This window comes from Poromitra crassiceps (assembly GCF_964638095.1).
Source record: "Poromitra crassiceps genome assembly, chromosome: 30".
Classification (NCBI taxonomy): Eukaryota; Metazoa; Chordata; class Actinopteri; order Beryciformes; family Melamphaidae; genus Poromitra; species Poromitra crassiceps.
In genome coordinates, this window is record NC_139652.1 from 9,931,597 (window position 1) to 9,953,316 (window position 21,720).

Consider the following 21,720-nt stretch of genomic DNA (forward strand, 5'->3'; position numbering starts at 1 on the left):
TTTGTAAGAACATTGCTGTACAATTTTGAATTTGTTGTATTTACTGTTAAAACTTTAATTTGATAAATTGCCCTATAGACTGTATTGTAAGCAATGTCTTGGAGCAGTTCATTTCCGTGTTTTAATGTAAAATTTAAGTCATGCCGTTCTTGTGTCAGTGAAGAATATGATTATTACATCCATTATTGCTGTCTACCTCTGCCAACAAATACCGTTTGGAAATGTATTCTAATAATGTTCACTCTCAACAACAGGAAAATCGATAGTGGCTCCTGTTTGTTTTGTTTTCCTCTTTTATATACAGTAATTACAGTCCTCTGTATCTTTTGTCTGTGGTTTACTGTAGCTTAAATAGTTGAGAGATGATTTTAACACAAATTTTCTGTATAAACTCCCCCCCCCCCCCCATACTAATTTGGAGTAGCCAACCATACAAGGCGAAACCATAATATTGGCCGAAAGTATGTTTCACTTTTCATGTCAATAAAGAGCGCTTTTCTATTCACGTGCAATTATTGATCAGAATGAACATGCCAGCACTGTTCATTCATTCATTCGTTATTTCATTCATTCATTCACCAGTAGCTTCAACAGAAAGCAAATACAATGTTCGCACGAGGCACCGGATACCATTTGGAAACTTCAATAAGTGTTTCTTGCGAAGTTGCGATAGTTGATCCGTGAAAATAAAAAATAAAATAACGGTGCATTGTTCCTGTTTTGCCAATCAGCTGTTACTGTGTAGTAACAGACATGTACTTTCAGCCAATAGGAACGTGATCAACAATCTAGGCCCTGCCCCCTGCAATTTTATCAACAGTATCGACCAATAGCAACCGCAGATTGTCGCTACTGACGTTTCCATCCACCAATAGATTGGCTTATTTGGAAGCATTCATTCCCACCCCTCAAGTGAATGCCAGAGAGTTACTTGATGGCGACAGGTTTGGTAAGTGGGAAGTTGTCTTCTTGATTTCGAAGAAACAAAGGGCCGAAACTTGTTTTGAAGATAAGCAGTGTACGCTGCGTTGCTTTGCGATTTTAAAATCGTGTTATGTTGAGGTTGTCATACGCTTATTCGATGTCGAATGACAATCGTGCTTGAGAATTTTTTTTTCGCTGTGACGCTTGTTGTTTTGCTAGTAACAAGACGTCCGACGGCAGTTCGCGTATCAAGAGAAGATTGTCAAACGTTAAAATAGTCGTGATTAGCGTGAAAGTTTTGCTAAAGTACTTTTACACGGTTTCGTCTCATTCTCATTCATTTGAACGGGGGCAGAGAGGTTGCGTCATGCCTCAACTTGTTGACATTCTTTTGTTTACAATGTAGACGACCGAACAGCCTGATCCGTTTCTGCTGAAGACAATCCTCTTGGGGAGTGGGCAAACACTGTAGGCCTAGCCCCCCATTAGGTCTTTTTAGAGGTGATAATATATTTCAAATACAGTTTAATATGAATTAACTTAATCGGAATAGCATGTCATTAACGTAATTGAGTCGAAGCCACTGCGCCCTGTTTGCCAAAACTTCCAGCGCTTATGTCGATCGGTTGTCAGACATTTACATTAACGATAGCTCTTTGTGAAACGATGCATGTATTTTGATCTTTTCCTGTAGCCTAACGTTACAGCCTGATGTTTTTCAGTCGCGTTCTATCCTTTACTTTATATGCCATCAACGACCAGAAGCTGTACACACCAATCATAATCATCTAGCTGTTTATTTTCACTCCCATATTGTTTTGTAAATGTAATTCAAACCTCTGATATGCCACTTAATTACATCAAGCTATTGATCCTGCTACGCAGTTCTGAATGAATGAGCTCTGATACGCATGCGCCAAGTCCTTTAAGTTTATAAACAAGGCCTGCACGCACTGGGTCACATGACTAGCCTGTCAGAGGTTTGCTGTGTCGATCCACAGACAAAGGATGTCCTCAAGCAAGGATCCCCATATACCTACTGCACTGATGTGATAACGTATAATACACAACACGTATTGGAGTGTCATTTATATTGTGTCATTTTGTATTTATTTCCTTTCAAATATCTTTGATACATGGGGTTTTTAAACTCAATGTTTTAGAATTCCAGAGTTTTTGTTTTCACAATGCTTTCATAAAACCATTATATAGCTTAACTATCAAACATCCAAATAACTTAGCCTACTTTAAAACTAAAACACATAGATGGTCCCTTTTCTGTAATTTTGAGTTGGCCCTCACTGCTAAATCAGTGGACATAACTCTGTGCAACAGTTTCTGTGAAATCTATAATATTCAATCAATCAATCAGTTTAATATTATATATTGTCCTCATTGTCTCAACAGTCTGTTCAGCTGCCATCGCATAATGTGATGCAGGAAGCGAAATAAAATCGGACGTGGAGCCTGTGAATGAAGAGGAAACAGCAGAACGCAAGAATGGACGACTCCTTTGATCCGCTGAAGTGTAACGAGGACCTGGCCTCCTCACCTGGGTGCAACATGGATTTTGGTAACCGTTTGGCTCAAAATGCTAAGTAAACAACATGGCACATTCAGCATTCAGGCTACCCAGATTTTCCACACATTTTATAATGTTTTTTTTTACAGTTGACCTCTCCTGCTCCCCCTCTCCAGATGACATGCCGGAGCTGCAGGAGGTGGAGGAGGACCAGAGGTCTCCGGGGCTGTTTCAGGTGGGAGCGGGGGTGTCTCACCAGGAGCTCAGCAGCTCTCCCAGCACCAACTGGCTCACTGAACTGGCCAACATCGCCACCAGTCCTCAGAGCCCCCTGCTGAAGGACACACCCCATAAGAGGTTTGCAGCACAATCACTTCATTCACTAAAGCCTCTTCTAAACATGAAGTCTGGATCATGTCCGGCTAGCCAGAGCAGGATATTTTCCGGTTTTACCTTTCTAGACATGAGGAGTCTGTGTTTAGAAACAGCTGGAAATGGTCCGTATTCTCTCTGTCAGTGGGCGGGGGGAGGGGTGCGGTAGCGTGTATCGATAACAAGAAATGTGATATGGAAACAGCTTTAGCGAATCTGTAACCAAACTCCATTAAAAAACATGCCGTTTTAACGGAGGATCCATTCCAACCATTCAGGCAATAACGAGGGGTGGCAATGTGCCAAAAATGAGCACTTGCCTTTGTTACATCGGCCAAAAGCCGCTCAGTCAAAATAGTGGTCACACCGTCGTCAATCACTGTGGGTGATTTATTTTACAAGTGGCATTCAAGTCATATCTGACTAGTTTTCAATTTATTTCTCCCCACAAAAGTTAGGCTAGGCCTATGTCTCGATATAGGCTGTCAGTCAGTCAGCTCCTCTCATTGGCATAAATTGATAGGCTCCTCTCTGCAGCTGTGTTAGCTTGGATGCTCACAGTCACAACACTGGCTGGCTGCCTCACAATACTTGGCTGCATCCAACTCGAGACAACTTTTCAGACCCTCCTGGAGACAATCTTTCTCAGAAGAGACTAACGTTAGCGACAAATCTGGAGACTTTTTATGACATGGGATTAACATTACCAGCAAGCAGCAGTAAGCAGGCAATGACGATAGCTGGGTAAGTCCCGCTAGCATCGATGCTAAGTTAGCAAAGTACCCGAGCGCAGCTGAAGCACATGGCTAATTAATATGGATGTTAACGTCCATATTAATTAGCCATGTGCTTGCGCAATGACATTGTGTATTGGCAATGTCAAAGGGTGGCGATTGACGATCTGACTGAGGTCAAGATCGCGCAACTCTAGTAGTAGGCTATCATCTCCTTGTTGCATTTTTAAACTGGCAGATGGGGGACAAAGAAACTACTTGTTTACTCACCTAATTTGGCTCTCTTCCAAATAATCCAGCCACGTAACTAACGCTACGTCCATTCATGAAAATAATGATCACTGGGACATTCATGGTTTGTAAAGTGCCACCACCCGCCCACTCAGACATAACAGCTACATGATCCGGATCATGAGCTGCCAGTGTCTGCTGCTTTTCCAATAATGCGGATCCTATACTAGGCGCTCAGATGATCATAAATCCGCACTCGCGGGAGTGCGCATAAGCCGGCTAATTGTTTCTAAACATGCAGGCCAACCAGCTAGGAGCTGTTATAATCCGGATTCCACTGCATTGAGAATTTAGGGGTAAGGCCATCTGACCTTCGGTGTCACAATCTTTTTTAGGGCACAAGGCCACATGCCAGGGCACAAAGGCCATTGCTCTATATTGACATCCTGACGAGGGATTTTTCTGAAATGTGTGTTAAAATGAGCCAATGACACATCCTTTGCATAGGGCATGCTACATTAAACTGAGATCACTGATGCTTTTAAAGCAACTGACAGGCTGCTAGCAGGGCACTGCCAAGGTGGCCTTTGGGATCTCAGGGCATCACGGCCTGAGGGAGGTTGCAACGGAGGCCATGGCCTCTATGGAATTCCCACCCTGTTGCAGGGATAATGACAACTCACAGAATAACACACACTAGCACTCCTGATGCAGGGACAACAGGACTTCCGAGTCAGTGTAATTGGACACTGCAAGAAGACGCATGTATACTCACTAGAGCTACAACTAATGATTGTTATCTAACATTATTTTTTGCAATTAATTGCTTAATTATTTAGTCTATAAATGATCAGCAGATCAGATTAAGCCGAAAACATACTTGTGCGTCAGCCTCGACTTGGAGTCTTGCCGCCGTCTTGCCGGTGACAGCGAGACATACTCGAACGTCACTCAGCGCGTTGGCTGCAGTACACCTCCGAAACACTAGGTGGCTTGTGGTGCGTCATCAGAATCACGCGGTTGCAAACAACTTATTGACGTTTTACCCTCTCTCACAACGTCTCACAGCAAGTACATCACTCAGTGGATAATACGTACGCGGCCCAAGGCAACGGCCAATCACGGCTCTCGTGCTGTTCGTCGATGTCTGCGTCGACGGCGCAAAGTCATATTTGCGCCGTCGCTCGCCAGCCGCGGCGCACCCCTCGGTGCATTCAGAAAGGGCTTTGACACACAACCATGTCAAGGCTTTTAGCCCAAAAGAGCCCAAAATTATGACTTAAAAAAACCAAGAAGTATTAATCTTACAATGATTTGAAACCTAGAAAAGCAAGCAAATCTTAAGCTTTGTAAAGATATAATCAACAACTGCTTGGTGTTTTTGCTTGATAAATGACTAAACAATTACAGTAATCAATTATCCAAATTCGAATCACTTAATTTTCCGTCGATCGACTAAGCAATTCATTGACTTGCACGTGCATTTAATGCCTCGTGATCATAACCTCTTGACCTTCTCTTGTCTTTCTTTTCAGGTCATCTCCTGTCCACATCTTTGGCAACAGTAATAGTTTACATTCCTATGCCCGGCCACCGTTGGCCAGCAGCGTACCCATCCCCTCTAGAGGCCACCTCAGGGAGCGCAGCAGGCGTGTCAGGGTAACCTTTAACCTCTAACCTCAACGGATTTCTGATAAAGCACTATCCATTCATTATTCTCTTGCAGAGACCCTATCGATGGCGTCTACATACAATTTATATTTTGATGTCATCCTAAGCTTTTTTTCTCCCACCCCTCCCCAACAGGCCAGCAGTGAATCAGAGTCTGGAGTTTTCTGCATGGCTTCATCATTCTCAGATGATGAAGACATGGCCTGGTCTCATTCCTGGCCCTCCACAGCCTGGCATTGCTTCCTGAAAGGTGCCTACATGCGCTCTCACATTATGCATGCATCAGTCACAAATTCAACATGAACTTTTCTTAGTAGCTCTGTCCCAAAAGCATACTGATTACTTTATTTATTTATTTGTTTATTTGGATGGGACAGTGCAAAATCAATGAACACAAAAACCATGAAGCAGATACAATCACCTGGAACATAATAAGAGTGTAAAAATTGACGGATTTAGCACGAGGCTAATTTCCATCCGTTGTCCCCGAAAGACATAAAACACAGAAATACATCAAACGTAAAACATAAGTAGCAGCAATACGTAGAACATAAGTAGCAGCAATACACTCAAAAATACGTAAAACATAAGTAGCGGCAATACACTCTAAAATACATAGCAGCAATTACACTTGCAAAAATAAAAAATACATAGTAGCAATGCACACAAAAAAGAAAAGAAAAGAAAACATATTACCTGTGGTCACATGACTGGTTGGACTTCAGCCATTGTTTAAGTCTACCTTTAAAAGTAACAAGGGTGGGGCTGTCCCTTATGGAGACGGGGAGACTGTTCCATGTTTGGCTGCCTTTTATAGACAGGACGTTCTGACCAAACGTGGTCAGTCTACTGATAACAATTGTCAAACAAACTGGCAATCAGCCAGTAGCGAGCACACTCACCGGTGTTTTTAAAGTTTCGGTGCACGGCACAGGAGAATACTTTGAAGGAGAAGGAGAGCCAGCACACAAAAATGTCCTTTTGTTGTATTTATTCCAGTTTTCACCAGGTACAGCACGAACGTTTCAGCCTAACGGCCTTCTTCACAATTGGACGTCATCAAGATTGTATTATGGTCACAAGCTGTAGAGGTGCTGCTATCAGTGTTTCCTTTACAGTAGGACATTTTGTAGAGAAATACTGACCTCTGGTGTCCAAATAGCAGCATGACGGGTCACCTTACATTCTGCTGTCAGTCCCTCAGACACGTTATTTTTCAGTTGACACTGTTGTCTCGATGTTCAGGAACTCGCCTGCGCTTCCATCGAGGTCCTAACGTGGAGTGGCAGGACGCCGATGACCTCCGACATTCTGACGACGACTCGGACGATGAAACCATGATGCCATCCTTCTCTCTCAAGGTAGGGACCTTGGTATGTCTTCAAATCATCTGTAGCCATCTGCAATTCTCTGTAGCACCTTTCGCCAGTGTCCACCTCACCTCTACTACTGTTTCATCACTGACTCTGACCAACTATAAGACCAACCAGGCACACGGCTATTCTTTTACCCTGCATCTGAAAGCAACGAGGTACCAATTCCACTTGCTTATCTCAGTGGTGAGTTCTAATCTAATCTGATTTGCTTTTGGTGTCAATTTACAGAGCTACGGTTCAGAGGGGCTTCAGCTGGTGAGCCATGAAGAGAGCGTATCTTATAGCCAGGTAGTTCTCAAACTGACCTTTGACCCCGGCTCACCCGATGACGGCCTTTTAACAGCCGAATGCCGACTGGATCACCCCTTTTTTGTCAAACGTAAAGGTAACATGTTTTTTTAATCACAGATGCCCTTTTAATTTCCAGTTTTAAACAAATAAATATGGAATTTGCAGTTTATGAATACACTTTTTTTTTGAGAGAGAGAGAGAGAGAGAGAGAGAGGTATTTGGTCAAAAATATTGTGATATTTGATTTTGTCCAAATCACCCAGCCCTACATCTCACATGTGGCTTTGACTTACAACTGAACATTTAGCCCACTTGTAGAAAATACAGACTTACATCGTGATTTGTGTGTCACCGTTCAGCCTAAAAATACAGAGATATGATTTTCCGTCCATAATATTGCCCAGCTCTATGCCTGAGGAAGTGGGCTGTAGCTCACCCAGGTAAACATAATGGTGGTGGTGCAGAAGGTTGTTAGTTCAATCCCTGCATCAGACACTGGCTTCAGAAATGTACACGTGTCAGAGATGCAAACCTTTTTCATCCCAAAATAGGGCACTTAAGTGAATGATTTTGTGTCTGCCCTGGTATCTGTCACCACCTTTCACTATCCATGACTTAGCATCTCTGCATGATAAGCTGCTGGCTGTAAGATGCCGGCAGTGATGTATCTTCATCATCAGTAGTTTGAGAACACTGATAGAAATAAGCTGATGAAGGAGACTGGGCAGTCCATGGCTCCAGCTCAGTGAGATAAACAGCTGCTTGGTGTGTAGCTGTTCACTCTTTCAAATCCCACCTGTCTTACTCTTTTACACTTTCATATCAGAGGCCCAAACTGAGAAATATATAGACAGTCTAGATGTGTTTCCAAGAGGAGCTTGCTTGTACGCCTGGCGGCCGCAGATGCTTCCTGTGCATCAACAGAATAATTTCCATGTCAGTAAAAGTTCAGCTCTCTGTGGTTTCCTCTCTCATAATCCCCTGCTCATATCTCTGTCAGAGCTTTTCAGTCTTCACTTGGGAAGTTTTTTCAAGATTCAAGATTCAAGATTTTTTATTGTCACTCCGTGGTACAAGTATCACGTGTGAAATTCTTGTGCTGTGGACTCCGTTTACAACATAGTGCAAATATAACAGGGCATATGAGTGCAAAAACAACAAGAGACACAACAAGCAATAAGGCAGTAGAGTGATAAGACAAGTCAGAGACAGTGACATATTCACTGCACGTAGGTGCACATGTCATGTGCATACTTTAGACGTGCTTAAACATTTTAAAATCGACGTATTTGACGTACAGGTGCAAATAGCATATACCGTAAATTCCGGACTATAAGCCGCGGCTTTTTTCCCGTTTTTTGGCCCCTGCGGCTTATATAACGGTGCGTCTTATCTATGGATTTTTTCCGAGAGAAAAAAAAAAAAAAATACAAATAAAATCTCTCTTTTTTAGCACTCTTTCTAACTATAAATCCACTTCTGTTTTAATTTCCTCTCTTGCCCTCTTTTCACCACACCGCGGACACTGTGTGCACTGTAAAAATAAACAACGGTGGTGTTGTGTTATGTTGTTTTGTTGAAATGTTACGGTAATACGGTAAATGGGAGCTTCCTCAAACAGCCATCTCTTTCCCGACAATCCCCTCTGTGCGTGACCACTTACATATGGTAATTACGGTAAGCAAACGGCCACTCGACCAACAACTCCCTCCCCCGACTACCAGGAGAAAATCACAAACTTTGGCGAATTCACACAAAGGAAGATCAAGGAATATTCACAACAAGACGAGCAGTAGAAGCAACACTCTCACTTACCATGGGGAAGGTACGCAGAAATTCACACGACGCAGCTTTCAAGTTGAAAGCAGTCAATCTCGCATTAAAAGAGGGAAACAGAGCAGCAGCGCGTACCCTGGGCATCGATGAGTCAATGGTGAGACGTTGGAAGAAGCAGCAGGAGGAACTGTCTCAGTGCAAGAAGACCAAAAAGTCCTTCAGAGGTCATAAAAGCAGATGGCCCGAACTTGAAGATTCCCTTAAAGATTGGGTGTTGACCCAGAGAGCAGACGGCCGAGGCGTTTCCACGGTGCAGATCCGACTGAAGGCCAAAACAGTCGCCACCGAGATGAAAATTGAACATTTCAGAGGTGGGCCATCTTGGTGCTTCCGATTCATGAGACGAAAGGGACTGTCCGTCCGGGGGAGAACTACTGAACAACTCCCTCCCGACTACCAGGAGAAAATCACAAACTTCGGCGAATTCACACAAAGGAAGATCACGGAATATTATAGGAGTGTGAAAACATCCACAATCACCAACGGGTTCCAAAACGCTGGACTGCTGCGGGATGAAGAGGATGACGCCGCCACAGCTGGCGCTGAGGGCCGTCAGAGGCTTCAGAGGCTGTTCGATGCCGACAGTGATGAAGAGGAGTTTGTTGGTTTTGAGTGACAATGAAGGAGAGAGGAGAGTGGTTGACGAAGCCACCCTGAACCTGTTCGTTTCCGACACTGAAGATGAGGACTTTGGTGGTTTCAGTACGCAGGAAGAAGAGGAAGACGAGGATTAGTGACTTGACTTCTCTGGTTACAGGTTTGCTGCACATATAGCCTATTGTTGTGTGATTTTGTCTGGGGATTAGTGACCTGACTTTTGTTTTGTTTTGTTGAAATGTTAATAAATGGGAGCTTCCCCAAACAGCCATCTCTTTCCCGACATTCCTCTCTGTGCACGAACCCTTTCATATGGTAATTAAACATCAAAACACCCGCGGCTTATAGACCGGTGCGGCTTATAGAAGAAAAAAATAGTCAATTTTGGTCCCGCGGCTTATAGACCGGTGCGTCTTATAGTCCGGAATTTACGGTACCTAATTAAACATACAATTAAACATTAGACATACATAATGGTAGCAGCTACAGTACAGTACAGTACAGCTACTACACTATTTGTGTATGTTAAGGAGTCTCGTGGCCTGCGGGAAGAAACTGTCCCTCAAGCGATTTGTGCGTGCTTTTGGGACCCTGTATCTCCTCCCTGAGGGTAACAGGGAGAACAGGCTGTTGTGGGGATGGTTTGTGTCTTTGATGATCTTCAGGTTCTTCAGTTCTTCAAAGTCCAAGCTTCCACTGAGGCCCAAATCCAAAACCTCCAAGCTGTGGTGTGGTCATAGGTGTCATTTACAATGGGGACATGTCCCCACCACTTCTCAACACAAAGTGATGCCCTTGTGTACTCAGATGTCAAATATGGTCTGACAGAGAAGTCTGGGAATTTGAGTCTGGATAACTATGGAATTTTGAAACAGAAAATGTGTAGGAACCATAGACTGTATATAAAGTAGGAACCCTGTATAATTAAAACATTGAATGAATGAATGAATCAATGGTCTTGGAACAAAAGGGTGTTGTTATCATATTTTTCCATCTCCATCTCTTCACTTTTCAGGGTGGGCTTCCTTTTATCCGAGCCTTACCGTGGTGCACCATGGGATCCCTTGCTATGAGATGCAGCTGGGCGACCTGTGTCTGCCACCAAGCCACCCCGATGCCATCAACTGTGATGACTCTGTTGTCTTTGACACTTTCAGGAGGTATGCCCGCCCGTGTAACCAGAGTTCCCCGGAAGTAAGGTTCTGGATTAAGCAGCGCTGTCGAGTTGCAGCAAAATGGACAGTTTATGATGTACTTTGAAAGGGTCTGACATTTAAAGAATCAAATTGTATATTATCAGCTTTATTTTAGCATTCAAACGTAGTGCGAGCCCCCTTCCTGGCTGTTCATTGGCTACTGAGTCACGCATTTTGGACCTCCGCTGGCTTACTAGTCTCGCTGGCCAGCCTCCTCTCCCTTCCGTCCGAGGAGTCTGGCGCCGCAGGTCTCCATAACTGGGATAAACCCTCCCCTGCTCTACTCTGCTCTCCCATTGGAGCGACTGTTTCAGTCGCTGCCGGATGTCCGCTCCCGGCTTATTATTACAAGCTCTGTCATTGGCTCCGCCCACGTCAATCAGAGCGGCTTCCGCTCCCTCCTCCCTGTGTGTCGCTGTAAATAGTGCCCTGCCGCCGCAGTGAAAACAACAACGCTAACTAGCTAGCAAGCTAACGGCAGAAACCTACACGCTAGCTCGTTGCTACACGCTGAAAACGGCAAGTTGGATTGTTTGAAACTATTTTCCAAGGACACCGCCGCTAAGCGCCGCCCATCGTAATCCCACTATGGCGACCTGCGGCGCCAGACTACTCTCTTACTAGAGTGCTCTGCTTGTAACCAATGTGATCCTGCATTGTGTCATCAAAGACGGAAGTTATTATATGTGGCTAACAGCACTTAAACCTTATGAAGTGTAGGGGAGCACATGTCATCTTATCAGCAGAGTAGAGAAGAGAGAGAGAGTGGATTGATATGTTTGCTGAAGATGCATATGTCCACATTATGCTGCAGAACACAGCACTGACTGAAGTGACTACTCCAGTCAATAATCATCATTGTAGGTGCTAATTACAACATGTGGTTGGTGAAATGGAACATGCAGGCCATCATTCAGTGTAGCAGTGCGAAAGCTAAAAGTGCATTTGCCACATGGCACATTTCTGTGCGTACTCATTGACATGCACGCCTCAAGAAGTTTCCGACGTACACAAACAAAAATACATCCCTGTTTCTTTTCAGGGGACTTAATGTTAGCGTTTGACTATTTCCACAAGAATTTGGTCAAAAACCCAAGAATTCTGTGTTATTCGCATTTATGCCGAACATGTATGCTTAGCTGCTGCAGCAGTCTTCTTGTCCACTCTGAATAAAGGCCTACAGTGTGTGCTGTGTACACATTGATCTATTTCCATCTATGCATTGATACTGTACACATCTTCACTTAACACACACTTACATAAGGAGTTTGTAGAACGGTCCTTTACACTTTCAGAACAAAAGTTGACTGCAAAGAAATAGGTGTGACTTCCACCTGTTTGCATGCACACAGAGTGTTATAGAGAGGCAAAGTGACCGCCTATTTCCTGCTTCAGCACTGTACCAGAGATTTTCATCCGCCATTTATTTTCCCATGGACGTTTCATAAAATGCTTATAAAAATAGTTTTACTTCGTCAAACCAAACGGTTCAGCTATATTTAGAATCGGGAGAGACCATAGAACATTTAACAACACAGAACAAATATTTTCTTTAAACCTGTGATTTTTTAACGTTTTGGTCCAAGTGAAATGTTATGTGGTCTCTCCTGTTTCTAAATATATCTGAACCAAACATTTTACGAAATATCTATAGGAAAATAAATGGCGGATGAAAATCTCTGGTACAGTGCTGAAGCAGGAAGTGACGTTCCACTTTGGCTCTCTATAAACTGACAAGTGGATGCAAAATGAATGCGGTTACACTATGGATTCTGTGCTGACAGAGGCTTATAGATCAAACTTTGAGTTAATGAAAGACAAATAATGTTTCTTCCTTTCTTTTTCTTCCTTTTGCGTCCTGCAGTTATGACTTCACCCCGTTGGATTCCTCAGCGGTGTATGTTCTCAGCAGCATGGCTCGTCAGCGCAGGACCTCCCAGTCCAGCGGGGGCGCCGTAAGCCCGGACTGTGATAAACTTGAGCGCTCCAGCTCCCCCCAATCTTCTAGTAGCAAATCAAACAGGAGTCAAACCTCAGGGACAGCAGCCAGTGGTGCCACACCCACAAAATGCAAGCGGCCAATGAATGCCTTCATGCTCTTCGCCAAGAAGTACCGAGTGGAGTACACCCAGATGTATCCTGGGAAGGATAACAGGTAGGCAGTCTTCATTTGCTGTAGTCAAAGTGTGGATCTCTATGAGATCCATTGCAGCCATTGGCACCACCTTTTAGATGAAAGAGTACATGGAAAAAACTTTTTTTCAGCTGTAAACAGGTATTTAGTAGTATGTAGTTATAATTCAAACTAGCCTATTTGTAACGTGTTCAACTTTTAGCAATTGTGTGCCGCGCCGTGAGCGGAACCCCTCGCCTTCTTAAGCTTAATTTATACTTATTAGAAAGTGTCGCTCAGCACATGGTCGCAGACGAAAAATAAAGTGTCGCTCATGGTGTTGTATTTATACTTCAGTGAACGTTCGCCTCGGTTCAACGGTCACGTGACACTCGAACGCTATAGTGCAGACAGCCAAGAGAAGAGGGGGAACGAAATGCACAGTGAAACCACCTCGGAGGCAAGATGTAACGTACTTGGCTGCAGCCGCATATAAACAACACACAACCACACAACTCACCTCCTCTCTCTCTGGGAAATTGGTCATGATGTTCTTTGTGATTTTCACGAAGTCATACATCAAGGACAGGCTGATAAAAAATAGCGGGGACACGTTCATTCATTCCAATCGAGCGAAAACCAAAACAAGGAAGTCAAGCGCGTGCCGTCTATATAGCCAATCAGACTAGCGCGATACTATGACGTAGACAGCGACATTTAGTGGCACTAGACATTTCACCAGGTAGCAGACGCTGCTCGCCAAAACTTGAAAGTGTCGACTCAAGTCCTCATTTCTGTCGGCGACATTTTCAAAAGTGTCGGCAGACAAAGCATAAATTGGGCTTTATCGTAGTGAGATGCAACAATGGCGATAATACTGTCAACATTTGATCACTAAAGCTGCGTTCACACCGACCTATTAAAGTTTTTCGCTGGCATCGAGTTTACATACAAAGTCAATGCAAACGAGCGATTGAGTGTATATTCGCCCAGGAGAAAAATCGCTGGGCGCCCGAGCGGCAGAGACAGAGCGATAGGGAGAAAATACGCTTGTAGCCCCAGATGAAATATCCCAACTCGAGCGAAAATACGCTGGCATCAGTCGCTCGCTGTTCAACGCTGATTGGCTGCCGTGTGAGAGTGAGTCAAGGATCACACTGGCTTGGAACAAACCGCTGGTTTATTGTGTGGCAACAAACCACATTGACAGCCTGACAGCTGACATGAAGTGAAGTCTGTCCTACCGGTATGGAGCTCGCGTTGGGAGCACGCTGATAGGCTTAGCTTGTAAACAGCTACGGTGGCTCGTAGTGGACAAACATCATGACATTGCGTAACGTTATAGCCCCCACATGTCCGTCAATTCGTGTGCCTGTTGATGAGCGATTTAAACAGAGCGACAGAGCGATTCCAAAGGGTTGAATCAAGCGACAGAGAGAAAAATAAATATCTCTGTGTGAACACAGCTTAATATGCCGGTGCTGTATTTACTATTCATCGCCCTCCAGTGGTTCAAATGAGCAGCCGGCGTTCACTTGGAGATGCAGCCGTGTTCAAGGGCAATTGTCCTAAGATAACATAATTTGGTCAAAACAAAAGCGTATAAATCTCTACTTGAGACAATCCACCCCATTCCTCTTCTCACCAACCTGGACCAACATCAAACCTCCTGTCTCGTGCCCATCATGCAGCGGGCGGAGAGAAGCTCAAACTGGCTGCAGCATGACTTTGTAATGAATGGCCCTATCATTGTGTCAGAGCATGCAGTACAGTGACATTCTCCTCATTGTCTGTTATGAAGCAGCTTCGATCATCAGGGATATTGTTAGTTAGGGGATTAGGGTGAGGGGGGGGCGGTGGTACAGGGTGCACTGACTCACTGTTTACAAGCCTCTCTTTGTGTGGATTGATACTGAACGCACTGAACTATAGTGTTACAGCCCAGAGCAACAGACTGGACTATAGTGTTACAGCCCGGAGCAACAGACTGGACTATAGTGTTACAGCCCAGAACAACAGACTGGACTATAGTGTTACAGCCCAGAACAACAGACTGGACTATAGTGTTACAGCCCAGAGCAACAGACTGGACTATAGTGTTACAGCCCAGAGCAACAGACTGGACTATAGTGTTACAGCCCAGAACAACAGACTGGACTATAGTCTTACAGCCCAGAACAACAGACTGGACTATAGTGTTACAGCCCAGAACAACAGACTGGACTATAGTGTTACAGCCCAGAACAACAGACTGGACTATAGTGTTACAGCCCAGAGCAACAGACTGGACTATAGTGTTACAGCCCAGAACAACAGACTGGACTATAGTGTTACAGCCCAGAACAACAGACTGGACTATAGTGTTACAGCCCAGAACAACAGACTGGACTATAGTGTTACAGCCCAGAGCAACAGACTGGACTATAGTGTTACAGCCCAGAGCAACAGACTGGACTATAGTGTTACAGCCCAGAACAACAGACTGGACTATAGTGTTACAGCCCAGAGCAACAGACTGGACTATAGTGTTACAGCCCAGAACAACAGACTGGACTATAGTGTTACAGCCCAGAACAACAGACTGGACTATAGTGTTACAGCCCAGAGCAACAGACTGGACTATAGTGTTACAGCCCAGAGCAACAGACTGGACTATAGTGTTACAGCCCAGAACAACAGACTGGACTATAGTGTTACAGCCCAGAACAACAGACTGGACTATAGTGTTACAGCCCAGAACAACAGACTGGACTATAGTGTTACAGCCCAGAGCAACAGACTGGACTATAGTGTTACAGCCCAGAGCAACAGACTGGACTATAGTGTTACAGCCCAGAGCAACAGACTGGACTATAGTGTAACAGCCTAGAGCAACAGACTGGACTATAGTCTTACAGCCTATAACAACAGACTGGACTATAGTGTTACAGCCCAGAGCAACAGACTGGACTATAGTGTTACAGCCCAGAGCAACAGACTGGACTATAGTGTAACAGCCCAGAGCAACAGACTGGACTATAGTGTTACAGCCCAGAGCAACAGACTGGACTATAGTGTTACAGCCCAGAGCAACAGACTGGACTATAGTGTTACAGCCCAGAGCAACAGACTGGACTATAGTGTTACAGCCTATAACAACAGACTGGACTATAGTGTTACAGCCCAGAGCAACAGACTGGACTATAGTGTTACAGCCCAGAGCAACAGACTGGACTATAGTGTAACAGCCCAGAGCAACAGACTGGACTATAGTGTTACAGCCCAGAGCAACAGACTGGACTATAGTGTTACAGCCCAGAGCAACAGACTGGACTATAGTGTTACAGCCCGGAACAACAGACTGGACTATAGTGTTACAGCCCAGAGCAACAGACTGGACTATAGAGTTACAGCCCAGAGCAACAGACTGGACTATAGTGTTACAGCCCAGAACAACAGACTAAACTATAGTGTTACAGCCCAGAGCAACAGACTGGACTATAGTGTTACAGCCCAGAGCAACAGACTGGACTATAGTGTTACAGCCCAGAACAACAGACTAAACTATAGTGTTACAGCCCAGAGCAACAGACTGGACTATAGTGTTACAGCCTGGAGCAACAGACTGGACTATAGTGTTACAGCCCAGAGCAACAGACTGGACTATAGTGTTACAGCCCAGAGCAACAGACTGGACTATAGTGTTACAGCCCAGAGCAACAGACTGGACTATAGTGTAACAGCCCGGGGCAACAGACTGGGCTATAGTGTTACAGCCCAGAGCAACAGACTGGACTATAGTGTTACAGCCCAGAGCAACAGACTGGACTATAGTGTTACAGCCCAGAACAACAGACTGGACTATAGTGTTACAGCCCAGAGCAACAGACTGGACTATAGTGTTACAGCCCGGGGCAACAGACTGGACTATAGAGTTAATGCCCAGAGCAACAGACTGGACTATAGTGTTACAGCACAGAGCAACAGACTGGACTATAGTGTTACAGCCTAGAACAACAGACTGGACTATAGTGTTACAGCCCAGAGCAACAGACTGGACTATAGTGTTACAGCCCAGAACAACAGACTGGACTATAGTGTTACAGCCCAGAGCAACAGACTGGACTATAGTGTTACAGCCCAGAACAACAGACTGGACTATAGTGTTACAGCCCAGAACAACAGACTGGACTATAGTGTTACAGCCCAGAGCAACAGACTGGACTATAGTGTTACAGCCCAGAGCAACAGACTGGACTATAGTGTTACAGCCCAGGACAACAGACTGGACTATAGTGTTACAGCCCAGAGCAACAGACTGGACTATAGTGTTACAGCCCAGGACAACAGACTGGACTATAGTGTTACAGCCCAGAGCAACAGACTGGACTATAGTGTTACAGCCCAGAGCAACAGACTGGACTATAGTGTTACAGCCCAGAACAACAGACTAAACTATAGTGTTACAGCCCAGAGCAACAGACTGGACTATAGTGTTACAGCCCAGAACAACAGACTGGACTATAGTGTTACAGCCCAGAGCAACAGACTGGACTATAGTGTTACAGCCCAGAACAACAGACTGGACTATAGTGTTACAGCCCAGAGCAACAGACTGGACTATAGTGTTACAGCCCAGAGCAACAGACTGGACTATAGTGTTACAGCCCAGAGCAACAGACTAAACTATAGTGTTACAGCCCAGAGCAACAGACTAGACTATAGTGTTACAGCCCAGAGCAACAGACTGGACTATAGTGTTACAGCCCGGAGCAACAGACTGGACTATAGTGTTACAGCCTATAACAACAGACTGGACTATAGTGTTACAGCCCAGAGCAACAGACTGGACTATAGTGTTACAGCCCAGAGCAACAGACTGGACTATAGTGTTACAGCCCAGAGCAACAGACTGGACTATAGTGTTACAGCCCAGAACAACAGACTGGACTATAGTGTTACAGCACAGAGCAACAGACTGGACTATAGTGTTACAGCCTAGAGCAACAGACTGGACTATAGTGTTACAGCCCAGAGCAACAGACTGGACTATAGTGTTACAGCCCAGAACAACAGACTGGACTATAGTGTTACAGCCTAGAGCAACAGACTGGACTATAGTGTTACAGCCCAGAGCAACAGACTGGACTATAGTGTTACAGCCCAGAGCAACAGACTGGACTATAGTGTTACAGCCCAGAGCAACAGACTGGACTATAGTGTTACAGCCCAGAGCAACAGACTGGACTATAGTGTTACAGCCCAGAACAACAGACTGGACTATAGTGTTACAGCCCAGAGCAACAGACTGGACTATAGTGTTACAGCCTATAACAACAGACTGGACTATAGTGTTACAGCCCAGAGCAACAGACTGGACTATAGTGTTACAGCCCAGAACAACAGACTGGACTATAGTGTTACAGCCTAGAGCAACAGACTGGACTATAGTGTTACAGCCCAGAGCAACAGACTGGACTATAGTGTTACAGCCCAGAGCAACAGACTGGACTATAGTGTTACAGCCCAGAGCAACAGACTAGACTATAGTGTTACAGCCCAGAGCAACAGACTGGACTATAGTGTTACAGCCCGGAGCAACAGACTGGACTATAGTGTTACAGCCTATAACAACAGACTGGACTATAGTGTTACAGCCCAGAGCAACAGACTGGACTATAGTGTTACAGCCCAGAACAACAGACTGGACTATAGTGTTACAGCCTAGAGCAACAGACTGGACTATAGTGTTACAGCCCAGAGCAACAGACTGGACTATAGTGTTACAGCCCAGAGCAACAGACTGGACTTTAGTGTTACAGCCCAGAACAACAGACTGGACTATAGTGTTACAGCCCAAAGCAACAGACTGGACTATAGTGTTACAGCCTATAACAACAGACTGGACTATAGTGTTACAGCCTAGAGCAACAGACTGGACTATAGTGTTACAGCCCAGAGCAACAGACTGGACTATAGTGTTACAGCCTAGAGCAACAGACTGGACTATAGTGTTACAGCCCAGAACAACAGACTGGACTATAGTGTTACAGCCTAGAGCAACAGACTGGACTATAGTGTTACAGCCCAGAACAACAGACTGGACTATAGTGTTACAGCCCAGAACAACAGACTGGACTATAGTGTTACAGCCTAGAACAACAGACTGGACTATAGTGTTACAGCCCAGAACAACAGACTGGACTATAGTGTTACAGCCTAGAGCAACAGACTGGACTATAGTGTTACAGCCCAGAACAACAGACTGGACTATAGTGTTACAGCCCGGAGCAACAGACTGGACTAAAAGTCAGTGTAATGGTAAGTGAAGGCGTGGCCTCATGGAGGCACTTAGGCCCAAATGCTGAGCTGAGAATAAAAGTAACACAATTGCTCTTAGAATAAAACATGAAGGAACATGATTGTACTACGCACAGAGGGAGTCTACGCGTCATTCTTTCTGTTCTCTGATTATAAATGGGTTATTTTTTCAGTTCTGTGATGACGTGTGATTTATGACAGTAGCCCTCAACCCTGACCACCGTCAGAAATCTCTTGACCAAAGCATCTATCCCCCCAACTAGGGTTAGACTGATACTGATGATAGACTGATGGGACGGCTTTAGCTCAGGAGGTAGAGCGGGTCGGCCAATGACGCAAGGGTTGGCGGTTCGATCCCCGCTCCCTCCCAGCTGCTGTCGTTGTGTCCTTGGGCAAGACACTTAACCCTCCTTGCCTCGTATGATTGGTATGATTGGTATGATTGGTATGAATGTAGACATGAATGGTATGAATGTAGACATGAATGATGGTGGTCGGAGGGGCCGTTGAGCGCCAATGTGTGGCTGCCACGCTTCTGAACCACCGGTACGAATGGTGTGAACGAATAATGATTCTGTGAAGCGCTTTGAGCCTTGGAAAGGCGCTATATAAATCCAATCATTATTATTATTATTATTATAAATCATGTGGCTGACATTGTCCTTTTTTATTCAAAATTGGATATCGTTCAGGGCAGGCAGTATTGTCCACTGACGATATGATAAGAGAGGATCCTCCCGCACCACATTATTTATTAATTTAGTTGTCCAATAATATTTTTATTAAATTTGTTCACAGTCACTAATGTATCGCATTAAGGAGCTGCCTTAAGGAGCAGGTGACCCAACTAATACAATTACATTTTGAGTAGTTTCAAGTTCAGAGTTTTAATGTCACATGATGTATGTGTAAAAGCTGGAAACATGAATACGACCTCAGTTGACTTCCCTGGATAAAGAAAGGACAAGAAGTCAAACAGACAAACAAACACGTTGACAGACGGCCTGAAAGAAGTGAGTTGTTGATCTTCTGACCTCTGACCTCTCACCACAGAGCCATTAGTGTGATCCTGGGTGACAAGTGGAAGAAGATGAAGAGCGAGGAGAGGAGGATGTACACCATGGAGGCCAAGGCTCTGGCCGAGGAGCAGAAAAGACTCAATCCAGACTGCTGGAAACGCAAAAGAACCAACTCGGTAAGGAGCAAAAGCACTTTCACATCTACAGTTGTAATGCCTTTTCTTCCCACTTTCAACCAGATTGCCAAATACATTAGTTGCACTGCACACAGTACTGCCATTTTCTGAACGTAGGTTTGAAAATAATCACTCGTCGTCTTTGCGCAGGGTTCCCAGCAGACCTAGATAATCCCCCAGATGCTGGTGGTTGGTGAGGAGAGGTGCTGGACAGAGTCTGACTGACCGCGCTTCATGCCTCTTTGCTCTCCTGTATTCTTGGGACTCAACTGTGATGCTGACTTCACTTGCTTTCTATAACCCCGAACTATAGAGACAAACCATTAAGAGAAACAGCAGCTATTAACTATAAACAAAAGCATGTAATCTAGTAACTAACAGTGCTTATATTTTCTTATATCTTTTGATGTCAGAGATGTCTTATTCCTCGGAAATAAGAATGAAATCTGCTCATATATTTCAGGTTATTTCATATTTCTAGGTTTTTAAGAATGAGACCCTGTGGTGCTATGCTCAGTGTAGAAGGAGCAGTAAACAACAAGTGTCTATTTATAATTGTAAAAAGGGGGATTTTTTTTAGACAACTTTTTTCCGCAACTGTTCATATTGATTATATTTGTACAATTCAATAGAATGCACCGATCGGTAACCCTTTCATACATTTTGTAATACAGTATATTCAGATGAACTTTGGCCAATAGTTTGTGAGACTCCCCTGCCAAGGCCATATAGACTGTGTCGGCCCAACCACCTGGCCATAATGATGAGGAGGCTCTTAGGGTGTGTTGGTGGTGGGTTTAAAAACTCAGTCACACAGCACTTCAGGGCCAGGCCCTCACTGTAAGTGTTTCATTTCTTTTGCACTTTATATAAATATGTAATCTAATCTTATACAGCCATTGTATACTAGTGAACACAATTTGTATAATACATTGTATCTTGATACAGTATGTTAGCTGTTTGGCACCGTCATGGCTCCAATAGCCTTGTTTTTCCGCTTGCAGGGTGCCATTGAATTGATAGTACTTTGTTGATAATGTACAGGTTCACACGCCCCACCAACCTCTTGCACAAAATATCCTTGTATTATATTATAAATACCTTTTTAAACGTGCATCTTGCATCAAATCCGAGTGTTTGTTTCTTTTTTTTTGTTATACTGCAGTTCACATGACTTGTGGAGATGCTTCGCTCTGTGTTTGAATATGAAGACACTTGTGTAGCCAGATGTGCCCTCGACTTTGTCTAAAACAGGGGTTCTCTCAAAGTGCAGCCCCACGGGCCAATCAGCCCTCTGGAAAGTTTCTGGTGGCTTCGCGATGAGTCATGTGACATGATCAGTGGTGTAGTCTACCTTTTTCC

General features: G+C 44.4%; 1 protein-coding gene across 4 annotated transcripts; it reads left to right on the forward strand.

Annotated features, from left to right (window-relative positions):
• Positions 1-920: 920 nt before the first annotated feature.
• On the forward strand, positions 921-21,480 carry hbp1 (HMG-box transcription factor 1). 4 transcript variants are annotated; one of them, XM_083662962.1, is made up of 11 exons: positions 921-949; positions 2,332-2,497; positions 2,596-2,803; positions 5,319-5,442; positions 5,590-5,704; positions 6,700-6,827; positions 7,059-7,215; positions 10,570-10,714; positions 12,615-12,905; positions 20,217-20,358; positions 20,509-21,480. In XM_083662962.1, the coding sequence occupies exons 2-11, from the start codon at positions 2,398-2,400 to the stop codon at positions 20,524-20,526; spliced, it is 1,428 nt and encodes a 475-aa protein (XP_083519088.1). In that variant the 5' UTR covers positions 921-949; positions 2,332-2,397; the 3' UTR covers positions 20,527-21,480. The 4 variants fall into 4 exon arrangements, with proteins under 4 accessions (XP_083519088.1, XP_083519089.1, XP_083519090.1 ...); XM_083662963.1 differs by having other exon boundaries at positions 6,700-6,815; XM_083662964.1 differs by having other exon boundaries at positions 2,623-2,803.
• Positions 21,481-21,720: the final 240 nt, after the last annotated feature.